Genomic DNA, 15,018 nt, shown 5'->3' with positions numbered 1-15,018 from the left:
TTACGTCCCCAGTCCACTTTCTAGCTCTGCGTATTTGAATACTCTAAGTACCTCACAGAAGTGGAACCATGCAGTATTGGTCCTTTTTGTGACTGGCTTATTTCACTCAGCATAATGTCCTCAAGGTTCATCCATGTGGTAGCATGCGTCAGAATCTCCTTCCTTTTCAAGGCTGCGTAACAGTCCACTGTATGCATATCTCACATTTTATTTATTTATCTGCTGGTGGACACTTCGGTTGCTTCCATCTCTTGACTAACATGAATAGTTCTGCTATGAAGAGTTATACAAATCTCTGAGACCTTGCTTTCAATTCTTTGGGGTATATATCCAGAGTGGAATTGCTGGATCAGACTGTAATTACGTACACACACACACATATATGTATTCAAATATGTGTATATGTTTATGTGTCTATGTATCTCTGTGTGTGTGTACATATATACATATATATATACTTATTTATTTATATATATATTTTTCTAGGAACTTCCATACTGTTTTCCACAGCAGCTGAGCATCTTACATTCCCACCAACAGTGCACAAGGCTTGTAGTTTCTCCACATCCTTGACAGACTTGTAACTTTCTGGTGTGTTGTTTTTGTTTTTGTTTTTTGTTTCGATCCTAGCCATCCTAATGGTTTAGCCATGCTAAGTGATCAGGATGGTCACTATTATTATCAAGTGAGATAACAAATCAGAATGTATTTTGAAAAAGAATTACATCTGTCAGGATCCAACCAAGAAAACAGAAAGCATTAAAAGGAACTTAGTGGGGGAGATTAGTCACACAGGGGATGGAAAGGCTGAGAAGTCAAACAGCAGGAAGCCATTAACTTTACATCCACCTAGGGCAGAGGACAAAGGACGCAGGGCCACCCAGGGGAAGCCAAGGTGGTGAGGGGAGCTGTGGAGGCAGCTGGAAGAATCTGGAGGAATCTGACCTGTGAGAAGAACCACAGGCAGACATCCTCTAGGAGGCTCTGAGAAAGAGCAGGGCACGTGGGTGCGGCCTCGGAATAAATCAGGATGGTTAGCTTGTCAGAGTGATCTGACGATGAGTCAGGACACCTGGGCGTGGCGGTGTCCCGAGCACGAGAGTGACACCAAACACACAGGACAGCAGCACCGAGTCTTGGACAAGGGGCGCGAAGGACTCAAGCATGTTGCCAGGCCTGTGGCTGAAACTGAGAACAGAATAGAGAAGCAGGTGGAGCTTACTGGGTGTCAACCCTTCCTTTATCAACCCCATGGTAAGTGATTAGGATGGTCACTATTACTACAAGTGACGTAACCAATCAGGACGCAACTTTCCCCCCCAAAAAAACCACCTGAGTCACACAGATCTCAACTTTTTTAAAAAATCAAATTTTTATGTTGAGATCACTGTTAAGTTTGTGTTCAGTTGTAAGAAACAGATCCCGTGTACCTTTTACCCATTCCTCCATGTTGCAAAATTAGCACAATATCACCGCCACGGTAGATGCAGACAGGGAGGCCACAGGACATTTCTATCAGCAAAAGGGTCCCTCTTGTGCCCCTTTAGAACCACGCCCACCCTTGCCTTCCAACTATTAATGCTGGCAGGACTTAGCCAGGCCGTAAGGGCGCGTACTCAGAACAAGGAAGAGGGTCAGGCGCTGGGAGGGCGACTGCAGGCGGACAAACTGCACCTACGCCTGCGGTACTTGAGGACACCACAAAAGTCCGCGGAAGAGGCACCTCGGCACTTCCGCGAGCGCCGCAGGCCCTGCCCCTTTCGCCGCGGCCGACCAATTGCGGCCCGAAGGCCGAGCCGCTTCCGCCCGCGGCCGGGGAGGGCCGGATGTGAACGGTGTTTTTCCTTCCTGCCGCCACCTTGTCCAAGATGGCGGACCTCCACCGCCAGTTGCAGGAGTACCTGGCGCAGGGGAAAGGGGGCGGCCCGGCGGCCGCGGAGCCGCTGCTCGCCGCGGGGAAGGCGGAGGAGCCCGGGGACGGGCCGGCGGGGGCGTGGCTGGGCCGCGCGGGCCTACCCTGGACCTGGGCGCGGAGCCCTGGGGAGTCGGCGGCTGCGGGCCCGGCGTGCCTGCCCAGCGTGACGCGCGGGCAGCGGCTGGCGGCGGGCGGCGGGTGCCTGCTGCTGGCGGCACTCTGTTTCGGCCTGGCCGCGCTCTACGCGCCGGTGCTGCTGCTGCGCGCGCGCAAGTTCGCGCTGCTCTGGTCGCTGGGCTCCGCGCTGGCGCTGGCGGGAGGCGCGCTGCTGCGGGGCGGCGCGGCGTGCGGGCGGCTGCTGCGCTGCGAAGAAGCGCCGTCCCGGCCCGCGCTGCTCTACACGGCAGCGCTGGGCGCCACGCTGTTCGCCGCGCTGGGCCTGCGCAGCACGCTGCTCACGGTGCTGGGCGCGGGCGCGCAGGTAGCCGCGCTGCTGGCCGCGCTGGTCGGGCTGCTGCCCTGGGGCGGCGGCACCGCGCTGCGCCTCGCGCTGGGTCGCCTGGGCCGCGGCGCCGGCCTCACCAAGGTGCTGCCCGTGTGAGGACCTCGACCCCGCGCCACTGGGGAAGGACGCGTAGCCAGCGCCGTCGGAGACTGCCCCTGCCGAGCCGAGGACTGACTGCACGCCGGTGCCGGGACGCCCGCGGCGAAGACCCTGCCGTGACCGCCTGTGAGTCTAAGCCGGGAGCGGCTGCTGCCAGGGGAGGCGACCGCAGCGTTGGGAGGTCGTCGATGTCAGCGTTTTGTGCTGGACTTGGCACATGCTCTGAAAACAGATTTTGTCATTGAACTGGTGACAGGATGTGAGACGGTTATAAGTTGCTGTCGAAGTAACTGTGATCTTAGGTTCCGCTGAGTAAAGAAAAAGGACTTTTCTTCGAATTAGCTGCTCTCGTGATTTTTCTCAGGCTGTTTTGTCATTTTAAAATCCAGCGCTAGATGTAGCTTAGCGACGGTAATTTTTTGTTTTGGCTGTGCTAAAACTTGGAAATTATTCTCTTCGGTGCCGGCGAATCCAGAAGGGTATCAGATTATTAAACACCGAATTCAGCCACTAAGTACTTTTAAAAGTACTTATTTAAGAGTTAATCTCGGGTTTTTTCTTCAGTTAACAAAATCATACATATGGTGCCTTATAACATGAAAGGAAAATTAGTTCTGTATTTCACGACGAAAGCGATGGACCAAAAGAAATTTCCTGCCCCAAGCAGCATGGGATCCAGGAAGGGGCGCGTACAAGCTTAGCGGGCTCTGCGGAAATCCTGCAAATAGGAAGATAATTCTAGATCCGGAACACCTGTATCTGATGGAGACCATGGATTTCTACAAGCTCGAATTATTCCTCATTGTATGGTCTGCTTTGTAAACTAGTTTACAATTTGCAGGCTGATCTTAAGATGCTTTTTATATCTAATTGCTGCTTCCTTCATTTTAGGTTCAGCGGTTACTTTTACCTACCGTAATTTATTGCCAGAAAAGTATGAGCCTAACATTCTGATGAGTCCAGAAGACTACGTTTTGTCAGTAGCAACACACTAGGAAGTAAAATATATTTAGAATTTAAACATTGTGTGCCAGTGGTTCTCGCGCTTGACTGCATGTCAGTTACTTGAAGAGCCACACCTCTGATCAACGCAGTCTGAACCAGGGAAGTAGGTCCTAGACATCAGGACCTTTTTAAAGCTCCCCAGGTGATTCTACGTTCCCCAAGGTTGAAGACCACTTCTGTGCCTTGGCTTGCACAATTTGAAAATAATGCTTTTCCTGAGCTGGATCCCAGTGTTGCCTAACAGGGTGTCTGCCGGGCCGCGGTAGAGCACTGCTGCTTCCTCCAGCCCCAAAATGTATGTTCCTAAGTTAGGTCCCTAAGCACTGTCCCAGCAAGTGACGCAAGTGGCCAACACCCACGCTGTAGGCTTGCAGGCTACCCGCCCTGAGATTTGGTGAAGAATACTGCCTTGTTCCCCGTCAGTAAACAAGGTTACCTACCTCAGGCGGCTGCTAGTGAGGGAGCAAATGCAGTATTTTCAGAATGATTTATTTTTTTAATTGTAAAGACTTGTGCCATTGGCTGTTCTTTCTAGTCACCTAAATTTCTGTTCTCAATTTCTCTAGAACTTGCAATAGTTGGGGGTTTTATAATGTTTTACAATGTTTATTTCTTAAATAAAAACTTTAAAATTCAACATTTCTCAGCTGGTGGCTCACACCTGTAATCTCAGCATTTTGGGAGGCCATGGCGGGAGGATCGCTTGAGGCCAGGAGTTCAAGACCAGCCTGGGCAACATAGTTAAACCCCATCTCCACAAAAAATCTTTTAAAAATTCGCCAGATGTGGTGGCACAAAACTGTGATCCCAGCTACTCGGGGTGGGGCTGAAGTGGGAAGATCACTTGAGCCCAGGAGGTCGAGGCTGCAGTGAGCTGTGATCGCACCACTGCACCCAAGCCTGGGCCACAGCGAGACCCTGTCTCAAACATTTTCTCTCAGTTCAAACATTGAAAATCTAGTTTTTATAAGCTTCAAATCACAACATCTAGTATGTATTCTGACAGTGATGTTTTTAAATGCCATTATGTATTTAATAGATATAATGTAGGCTTCTTGTTTTCTCTAAATGAAATCACTCTCAAAATGTGATCTGTCAAGTCCAGTAGAGCTTAAAGGTAAAATGAAAATGTTTAAAATGTGATCTGGTTATCTGCTTGAGATACTATGTTTTTAAAGTTACAGCCCAAAATAATGAAATTTTTTCCACTGGAATCTCAGGGGAAAAAAGGCTAATCTTGATATGGGTTTGGTCTCTGGATCCGGTTTTAGCTTCATGAAATTTGATTACAGTTTCTCTGTCTTTAAGCTATACCAGTTGGGGGAGAGTGAAGAAATATCCATAACCTAAAGCAATCTTGAGCCTTATAATAGCATGTTTATGGTGGGGTGCTGATTAAGCTGTAATTTCAAAGTTAAAAAAAATAGTCTCTGGATTCTAACACTGAAAAGCAGTGTATATGGCTGACATTTTCTCCACATAAATCAGTTAGCTTTTGCTAGTTTTTACATTCATGGAGAACCAGCTAGAGTTTCATATACTGTTAAACTATGTCAGTATGCCTTTTCTAAGCAACCACTGAAACTTCCAGCAGCAGCAGCCAGGTCCTGTGGCTCACATCTGCAATCCCAGCACTTTGGGAGGCCACAGGAGGTGGACCGCTTGAGCCCGGGAGTTTGAGAGCAGCATAGGCGACGTGGTGAAACTCCATCTCTACAAAAAATACAAAAAAAAAATGAGCTGGGCATGGTGGCGTGTGCCTGTAGTCCCGGCTACTAGGGAGGCTGAGGCAGAGTCGAAGCTGAAGTGAGCCGTGATTGCTCCACTGCACTCCCGGCTGGGTGACAGCGAGACTCTGTCTCAAAAAAAAGAAGAAAAAATGAAACTTCCAGCACCACTAAATGTGCCAAATAAATTTGACTTGACGCCAAACTGAAGCTGCCAATGTAATGAAATGTTAAGGTGGCCATAGGACAGTCCTTTTAATAAAAGCTTCCATGTAAAACCAAAATAAAGGTCAGTATAGAAAGTATCATGGGGTATAACAAACTGAATTTTTGGCTTCCAATCCAAACTGGGCTAAATGGTATGTTTATTTCAAACAAGGAATTTGCCATGGACAAGATCTGTCTGGCTTATGAATTAGAAGTACACCCTGCCATAACACTGGTATTTCCACATAGCTAGTATGGAAGAGAAAGAGATTAATTAATTAAGTGTTCCAAAATGGTTTTAGGAGCTATTTTGGTCCATTCCTTATCAACTCCATGTGTGATTTCAAGTTATCTAAAGGGCATGTGACGTTATTTCTGACTAACATCAAGTTGCTCTCCTCATCCTGACAAGGCGATTCAAATCTAAACTGTGATTCCTAGGAGATGCTTCCAAGGGGGAGCTCCCTCGCTGGACAGCCAGAAGACTGCATTTTCTCTTCAGAGTTCAGTTTTCCATCTGTCAGAGCATGTCTGAGTATAACTTTGAACCTACTACAAACTACATTAATCTTCAAGTATTTCTCTATCACAAAAATGGTGTGACAGAATTTGTTGAGAAACACAAAGTTCACAGCTGAGATTAATTTAGATGACTTAGTGGTTACTATGCTCATGAACATCAGCGATAACCGTGCACTCCTCGGCAGATGGGATGCGATGGAAACCAAAGGTTTCCTTAAGGCAAGCACTCCACAACTAGTTTTCTGTTAATTCTTGCGTAAATCACATTCTGTATTCATACAAAAACTTTTATGTTTTTCTCTGACAAACTGTACACATAGAAACAAATTTCCAAATGGACAGGAACTTAAATGTGTGGAGATGCCCCATGTCTTGTGAGACTTAAAAAAAAAAAAAAAGATCCCAGCTTTTATCTTCACAAAACAACATGGGAGTTGGGGCAATGAGGGTGGACAGGACAGGAAAGGGCCAGCTGGGCTGGGAGCTGGCAGCAGTCTCTTCATCTTGAAGACCTCATTGAGGGTTCCTGGGATTCAGGTGCCCAGAAGAGTTCAGGGCTACAATGGTGCAGGCTTCCTTTTGTTTCTCTTGGTAAGTCCACAAGAAGTTCTTAAATACTGTCCAGAGAGGCCTCAGGGTACTCGGTTCCAACTTCTACCGACCCCTTCCACCACCCCGTGAAGCTCCTCGCCTCGGCGGGCCAGAGTTCATGTTACTCCCTCTACCCCAGTTACTGCCACTCCGGCCCCCTCGAGAAGGGGTGCCACTGCCTGGAGGGCCCCCAAAAGGTTCATCTCTGTGGTATCCATCGTGGTGTTCTCCGTCTAAAGAGCTGGAACGCCCAGATTTGGGCACTCTCTGGGCAGGTCCTGGGCCCCCGCGGCCTGAAACAAAGAAAATTTCACATGGGACTTTCTGTATTAACAACTCTTTGTCAGTAACTCCCAGTACAAACTTTACTCTCTGATGACAGTGGACCAGTTCTGGTGGGTGCCAGGGAGACTGGCAGTGGTATTCAGAGTACTGAGAGGTGTGCCTCTACCCTTTCCTGACCCTGCCTCCCCCTTCCTGGCTTATTGCCATGGGCCTCAGCATCAGCCAGATCCGTGTCCCCAGGGCTGTGACAGACGATGGGAAGCCAAGAGATGAGCACAGAGCACCTTCAGGGAGATCCGGCCACACTGGGCCACGTCCCAGGCCATGGGAAGTGTACCTACCTGCTCCCAGCCACCAGGGTATGTTGAGGGAAGGTTTGAATACACTGACTTGACTTTGGAAGTACACGCTGCTAATGTTAATAAAAAGTGCTCCAACTAGGATGAGTGTTCACTGGAACTGTCCTGTGACATGTGGCACTTTTGGCTTCCTTTTCATAATTAGTAAAATATTTCTTGAAAAAACAAAAGAAAAGCACAAAAACCCCACAAAACACTGGCTTTCAGGTTATATCACCTAGGCACAGCTTAACTTGCTTCAGACTTGAACACATAAATGTTTACGTACTATTAAAATTCTTTCATTCTGCTGGAGCTTGAGAATATATTTAAAAAAAAAAAAAAGAAAAAGGGAAAAAAAATCTACCTTGTAAGAATTTTTTCCTTAGGATTTGGTCACATCTCCCATAATGCCCTTTCAGAAGACTACTGCAAACTGTCCACGGTCTTATATTTTGTAATAGAATATGAATCTAGCTGAGATGAGGTTAGGAGAACCAGCCAAAGGAACAATCTTGCCTTCTTTTCTTACAAAGAGCAGCTTCAACCCACCTGAGGGCACCTGGGCAGCGTGTCAGCTCCTACGTCATTCCCATGCTAATTGCACGTCCTTGACCAGAGGGACCTAATAATGGCGCGCCAAGGACCCAAGACAGTCAGCCGAGGTCACAGCACGCTGGCTAGTAGTACAGTGTGTTTATGCAGGGAGATCTATTGATGATACATAAGGTAATTTCTGAGGGTTTTGTTGAGACAAACAACTATCAAGACCAAATGGCAGGCCGGGCATGGTGGTTCACGCCTGCAATGCCAGCACTTTGAGAGGCCAAGGCAGGTGGATCACTTGAGGCCAGGGGTTCGAGACCAGCCTAGCCAACGTGGCAAAAGCCCATCTCTCTAAAAACACGAAAATTAGCTGGGCGTGGTGGTGCACACCTGTGGTCCTAGCTACTGGGGAGATTGAGGCACAAAAATCGCTTGAACCCAGAAGGCAGGGGTTGCTTGTAGTGAGCCAAGATCACACCACTGCACTCCAGCCTGGGCGACAGAAAAAAACCCAAAAAGACCAAATGGCAGAACTCTGTACTGGAAGGACTGTCCACACAGACAGGCCAACTTCGGGAGCAGAGCACAAGCTGGGGCACGTGGGGAGCAGCCTTCCCGGGAGCCTCCGAGCCACAGCACCTGTGCACCTCCCCCGCTGCCTTGCAACCAGAGTTGTAGTCAGCCTTCGGAGGCGAATACTCCTGGCTCAAGTTAGTGGTGCCTATAAAATAAAGCTCCAGAGTTTCCAGTTGAGGAGAGAATCTCCTGTGCCCCCGGAAACACTGCCCATAGACCATGTTTTCCAAAGTCTTTGTGACTTTGAGCACAAGCAGTGTTCCTGTAGATCCAGGCTAAAAAACCAACAGAGCACCCAGGAGAGGACAACTGTTCCCCTCCCACTGAGAGCCCCTGCGGGTTCCGAGCAGCCGTCGTGGCGGGCAGACTGCCAGTGAGAGCAGGGCTCCCAGACAGCAAGCCCAGCAGAGACGACTGGGGCATCCTGGCAGAGGGCTGAAGTGAAAACCTCAAGCGAACGGGGATTCCTGGAGGCGAGTGGAGTCCTGTGTGGGGCCAAGTTGCAGTCCACCAGATGACAGCTTGTGTGGCACTGGCACCACGTTTAGGAGCATGTGCCTCTGCACAGCCCAGGCTGCAAGGGCATGTGCAGCAGATGCAGGCAAGGCCTCCACCAGCCCCTGCAGCTCCTGGAACCATAACCACTGGCCTGCTCTTACCTTTGCCTCCTCGGTCTTCAGAAGGGCCTCCTGAGGCCTCCATCTCTCTGTGCTCAGAAGTGCCTGGGCCATCATGCCAGGGGCGCTTTCGGGGAGGTAGGGATGCCATGTCCATGCCTTGGAGAGAAGAGGAGCGTTCTCTGCTGGCTGGGGAATGACCGTCGTGAGGGGGATGATCGGGTCGGGGAGCATCACGAAAATGTTCATGACCCGGCCCTGAAACAAGAAACAAATCTCCTTACAGGGAAGCACAGTGCGACCAAAAGCAGATGGGAATGACACTGTTGAGAGGAGGGAGCAACTCAGAAGCCACCGTTCACTCATGCTGAATGCCCACCACAGGCCCGGGGTAAGCCACCTAGACTAAGATCCAGAGAACCGGTTCTCACGTGGTGTAGTATCAAGACATCTTTACAGTCTCAGATGACTGAGGACTCCTAAGAGATTTGTTAATGAGAGTTATAACTACGAATGTTTAACATACTAGCAATTGAGACTGAGAAAATTTTACTTAACTTTATTCTCCAAAAACAATTGAGTGGAAAGAGCAGTCCTGTTTTATACTCAGATAGATCCCTGTAATGTCTGGCAGATTCCTCTGCTCTCATTCCACCTGCTGAGATCAAGATCTGTGGCTGCTGGACAGGAGACAGCCCAGGCCCCCGGGAGACATGAGCTGGAAGAGGGGACCCGGTGCACCCAAGAGAGGGCCCTCAGAACTCACTTTGTGAACTGCTATCTAGAGTTACCCAACAAGCGTTCTTTTCCTTACCAGGCTCTCTGTTTCCATCCCAGGAATCTGGCTTCCGCCCTCCTTCAAAGCGAGGGAACTCGTCAGGAGTGGGAAGTAAACCCTTCCTTCCTCCTACACAACAGAGCAAAGAGTGCTGCACTCAAGACTATTCCCGGTATATTCACAACCACTGTATTCTGCACCCTATCCTTCCAGACCAGGTGTCCTTAGTAACTCGCTCACCTCGTGGGGTACCCCGACCTCGACCTCTGAGATCTCGTCCTCGGGCCGCTTCCTCAGAAGCATCAAAATTCTCCTCTGGACCAAAGTCTTCAGGACCAGGAAAACCATCCCTTCCTCTCGGGGGAGCACGGCCCTCATGCCTCGGCGGGGCTCCTCTTCTGAAACTGTAAAGCGAAAACAGCAGAATGTCCATCTCAGGGAACACCTTGCCACTAAGTTCACGTTTCAAAAAAGCATGTGATATGAGAAAGCATGATATAATGCTGATTGGGAGGAAAACAAAATAAAACTGTATTTTGAAAGGACACATTGTATAATCCTATTAATACTACCAGAGGCAAAAACAGACCAGAAGGAAGCATACCAGAGGGTGGGGTTACTGTAAGCTTCTTTTAGGCTTTTAGGAATAATAACAACATCAACATTTTTAAAGTGCCTATACCATGCCAAGTCCTTTACAAGTATACTTTGTTTCATTCATTTCATTCTCACAGCCACCGTATGAAGCTGGTATTAGCAGCAGCTCCATTGATGAGAACACTGAGGCCCAGATTACTGATGTCATTTATTCAAGGACATAGAGTAAGTGCTGGTGATCTGACCTCAGCCAGTCTTGACCCTTGGCCCAGGTTCTGTATCACTGCCTCACAAATACTTGTCATTATCATCTACATTTGTATGATGAACATTTATGACTTATATAATCAGAAAAATGGGGGCACAGATCGTGTCTGCCAACCATACTGGACCTGTTTGTGGGTAGGGGCTCTGCCATCTGCCCCAGCCCACAGCCTCCACCCAGGGGCAGGCCTCCGTGGCCACGAGCTGCACTCATGGCCCTGGCCCACAGCTGGCAGGCATACAGGCCAGCATCTGGCTTAGAGGCAGCCATCCACTGGCCAGCTGGCAGCCTGGAACCCTGCTCAGTGAGCAGCTTCCCCTTCTCTCAGGAATTCTGGAGCCAGGAGACTACACTGACTGGGAGCATGGCTGAGGCACGCAGGGTACCAGGAGGCCTGTGCGAAAGAAGAGAAAGTGACCTTCTGGCAGCGCATACTAGAGGCAGCGGCACTGCCCTCCAGGGCCCCTCTGCATGAGCTGCGTGGCCTCCTCCCAGGCCGAGCCTCTGCTCTTCCTCTAGTTTCCATTCCATTGCCTTTTACCCTAATCTTCTACTTGGAAGATTTTCAAACTTGCAGTAAAGCTGAAAGAACAGTACAATGAACATCCCAGATCCTCCACCCAGATCAATCCCTTCTTAATATTTTGCCACACGTGCTTTATCTTCTCCGTCTAGCTACTCATGAACATGTTTTCTAAACCATTTGAAAATCAGTTGCCAACAGGAGCTTCACCCCTAAATGCTTCAGTACGTTTCTTCTAAGAACAAGGACTTTCTCCTATATAACCACAATACCTTTACACTCTTATACACCAGCCTAGGCTGTGGGTCTGCACGGACAGATGAAAGACAATACAAATCAAGACAGGGTGTCCAGGCATGGTGGCTCACGCCTGTAATCCCAGCACTTGGGGAGGCCGAGGCAGGCAGATCACTTGAGGCCAGGAGTTCGAGACCAGCCTAGCCAACATGGCTAAACACCATCTTTACTAAAAATACAAAACAGCTGGGCATGGTAGCGTGTGCCTGTAATCCCAGCTATTCGGGAGACTGAAGCACAAGAATCGCTTGAACCCAGGAGGCGAAGGCTGCAGTAAGCAGAGATTACACCACTGCACTCCAGCCTGAGCGACAAAGCAAGACTCCCTCTCAAAAAAAGAAAAAAGAAAAAAAGACAAGGTAAAATGTAACATTTTGCACAAGATGCAGAGATTCAATAAGCCAGTGAACATTATGTAGATGTAAAGCTGTTCTAGTCATAAAAAGCCATGTCAAAGGTAATGCTTGCATATCATTAAGAGAGGGTCTTAAAAACACTGGGAGCCCTTACATCTTTATTTTTAACCTCCCTATCTCCCCTTCCCAAAACAATTGCTTCCTTAGCCCTCACTATGTCATGCTTCCGGGCCTGTCATCAGCCATGCTTTTCTCACCACCCCTGAGGGTGGGCTGGCCAACCGTAACTCAACCACCAACCACTATATATATATATGTCTCGCCCTGTCACCCAGGCTAGAGTGCAGTGGTGCAATCTCAGCTCACTGCTACCTCTGCCTCTTGGGTTCAGGTGATTCTCCTGCCTCAGCCTCCCAAGTAGCTGGGATTTACAGGCACACACCACCATGCCTGGCTAATTTTTTGTATCTTTAGTAGAGACAGGGTTTCACCATGTTGGCCAAGCTGGTCTCAAACTCCTGACCTCACGACGCCCACCTCGGCCGGCCTCCACAGTGAGCCACTGTGCCCAGCATTAACTACCTATTCACAAGAAGAGTAAGAAATGGAATGAAAGGGCCAGGCACGGTGGCTCACGCCTGTAATCCCAGCACTCTGGGGGCTGAAGAACGTGGATCACTTGAGGTCAGGAGTTCAAGACCAGCCTGGCCAACATGGTGAAACCCCATCCTACTAAAAATACAAAAATTAGCCAGGCGAGGTGGCGTGCGCCTGTATCCCAGCTCCTCAGGAGGCTGAGGCAGGAGAATCACTTGAACCCGAAAGGTGGAGGCTGCAGTGAGCTGAGATCGTGCCACTGTACTCCAGCCTGGTGACAGAACAAGACTCCGTCTCAAGAAAAAAAAAAAAAAAATGAGATGAAAGGACATGGATAGCTAAGGAGCAGTCAGAGACTACAGTAAAAGCGGAAGTGCTGAACAGCATGGGCCTGAAGCCCATCTCCGACATCTACCACCTGCCAGACCTCGGAAAGTCAAGACACTGCTCTTACTCTGTCTGAATCAGCATAAGATGCTGACAGTCGCACCTATCTCACAAATTCTTTAAATAAAATGAGGTCATTAATTTCCTAAATTAAATTCCTTGAATTAAATGAGGTAACATCATCTGACACAAAATAAACAATTATCATCATCTTTAATATTCTGAGTCTCACTTGAGATTTTACTATTTCCTGGGTGTTTGTTTTGTTTTGTTTTTCTGTTAAGAGACAGGGTCTTGCTCTATAGCCCAGGCTGAAGTGCAATGGCATAATCGTAACTCACTGTAACCTCCTGGCCTCAGCTGATCCTCCCACCTCAGCTTCCTGAGTAGCTAGGACTACAGGCGTGCACCACCACACCCAGCTAATGTTTAATTCTTTTTTGTAGAGATGGAGTTACACTATGTTGTTCAGGCTGTTCTTGAATTCCTGGCCTCAAGTGATCTTCCTGCCTCAGCCACCCAAAGTGCTGGGATTACAGGCATAAGCCACACTGGTCCTGGGCTAATTCCTGTTTCTTTCTCCACATTTCTTCTGTTCCCTTAAACTCCCCAAGCAGGCTGAGATGAGTGTTCAAGCCTGATCTAAGTTTAACAGGAAGATTGTTTTTCAGTTTAAGTTTGTTAAGATTATTGGGCAATTACACAAAACTTGCATCTATTTCACAACCCCTTTATTTCCAATCTAGGTAGCTGCCTCATATTTCATCATTCTAATCAAGAAGAACCTGGAAATTTTAAGTCAGATCCCAGCAAGTCTTGTAGTATACTGATCCTCCTATCTCTTTAAAAGGACCAAAAAATAAATAAATAAGCAAAACAAAAAAGACTTCTAGACAGCAAAGATTAAAACAAGACTAAGGTTAAAAAAGCACACTTTTAAAAAGTCCAAATGCAAACTCTAGAGAGTGTAGGGCTAGTAATTGATGTAATTCTCTTTCCTCAAGAAAAAGAAGAAAGAGACCTTTGTGGAGAGAGCAGGTAAAAAGCTCCACTGAAGATGGAATGGGCCCACAAAGTATCTGTCCCACCTTTCTTCTCTGCGCCCTCGAAAACGTGGGTCCTCGGGATCCCGGGGGAAACGGTCGTCTCCGGGTCTGCGGCCTTCCCACGCCCCCGGAGGGCCTCGGGCTGCACCCCGGCCATCCCCCTCGCTGAATTCCCTGTGATCAGGGGGAAACGGAGGCCCAGGGCCCCCTCGCCTCCACTTCTCTTCTTGCGGTAAAGGTCCTCCTCGCCCCTCAAATTCACGTAACCGGTGGCCAAAGCGCTTGTCAGGGTGGAAGTCATCTGGTCTGCTGAAGTCATCGGGGAAGTCTGGGTGAGGGCCACGCCTATCAGGGGGACCCCTGCAGTCCTGGCCACCCCGGAAAGGCCCCCTCTCGGGCCCATGCTCAGGCCCGCCGCTCTGCTCATGCCGCCTCTCTGACATCGGGCCCATGTGATGATTTGGAGGGCCGCGGGATTCACCTAAAGGAAACAAAGCTGACTTTTACCATGTCTTCCAGGAAACCTGCCAACATAGGTCTGATCTGTAGCATCTCCACATTTCAGAATACATTCTTTATTGAGAATGGTTTCCCTCCTTGGCTCTCAGCTTAGTTAGGAGACAAATGTCCCTGAGGCATTGTATAATAGAACAGGAGCTTTGGGGTGCAGATTTCAACTTCATCACCCACTAGCTAGGGCAAATTACTCATCTCAAATGAGATCAGCAGTGCCTCTCCATCTCCTAGTTTACACTGGAAAAATGAGAGAGCCTCCTGGGCTTCAGAAGGAGCCTCCTTTATCTGCCCCTATTCTTTCAGGCATTTCATTAGGGCCACCTGCTCCACATCCAAGGCGGACACAACAGAGGAAATTAATGCTGCAGGCCAGGAAGCGCACCAAGAATTCACCTCTGCACCCATCAACAGGGCGCCACTGCCACCCATGCCATCCCTCCTCTAACCCCAAAAATTCACCTCTGCACCCATCAACAGGGCGCCACTGCCACCCATGCCATCCCTCCTCTAACCCCAAAAATTCACCTCTGCACCCATCAACAGGGCGCCACTGCCACCCATGCCATCCCTCCTCTAACCCCAAAAATTCACCTCTGCACCCGTCAACAGGGCGCCACTGCCACCCATGCCATCCCTCCTCTAACCCCAAAAATTCACCTCTGCACCCATCAACAGGGCGCCACTGCCACCCATGCCATCCCTCCTCTAACCCCAAAAATTCAC

General features: G+C 49.0%; 2 protein-coding genes and 1 long non-coding RNA gene across 7 annotated transcripts in view; 2 read left to right on the top strand and 1 right to left on the bottom strand.

Moving 5' to 3' along the window:
* Window positions 1-1,837: 1,837 nt before the first annotated feature.
* On the top strand, window positions 1,838-4,161 carry SFT2D3 (SFT2 domain containing 3). The gene has a single exon (XM_045366877.2). The coding sequence runs from the start codon at window positions 1,869-1,871 to the stop codon at window positions 2,514-2,516; it is 648 nt and encodes a 215-aa protein (XP_045222812.1). The 5' UTR covers window positions 1,838-1,868; the 3' UTR covers window positions 2,517-4,161.
* A 2,057-nt stretch (window positions 4,162-6,218) lies between these two features.
* Window positions 6,219-15,018, bottom strand: part of WDR33 (WD repeat domain 33) — a 108,205-nt gene continuing 99,405 nt past the window's right edge. For 2 of the 5 annotated variants that reach the window (XM_045366870.2, XM_045366873.2), the window contains 5 exons: window positions 13,822-14,260; window positions 9,952-10,115; window positions 9,748-9,840; window positions 8,976-9,191; window positions 6,219-6,864 (listed from right to left, as the gene is read on the bottom strand). In XM_045366870.2, coding sequence (XP_045222805.1) covers window positions 6,635-6,864; window positions 8,976-9,191; window positions 9,748-9,840; window positions 9,952-10,115; window positions 13,822-14,260 — 1,142 coding nt within the window. In that variant the 3' untranslated portion in view covers window positions 6,219-6,634. The remainder of the gene's footprint in view (window positions 6,865-8,975; window positions 9,192-9,747; window positions 9,841-9,951; window positions 10,116-13,821; window positions 14,261-15,018) is intronic. The other 3 variants (XM_045366872.2, XM_045366874.3, XM_045366875.3) reach the window with 3 other exon arrangements.
* LOC141408162 (uncharacterized) lies at window positions 9,214-10,256 on the top strand. The gene is made up of 2 exons (XR_012421046.1): window positions 9,214-9,324; window positions 9,925-10,256. It is a non-coding gene; the product is annotated as an uncharacterized lncRNA (long non-coding RNA).

Source organism: Macaca fascicularis, chromosome 12, assembly GCF_037993035.2.
Source record: "Macaca fascicularis isolate 582-1 chromosome 12, T2T-MFA8v1.1".
In the NCBI taxonomy this organism is placed as follows: Eukaryota; Metazoa; Chordata; class Mammalia; order Primates; family Cercopithecidae; genus Macaca; species Macaca fascicularis.
The sequence above is the reverse complement of the archived record's forward strand: the minus strand, read 5'-3'. Positions and strand labels throughout refer to the sequence as shown.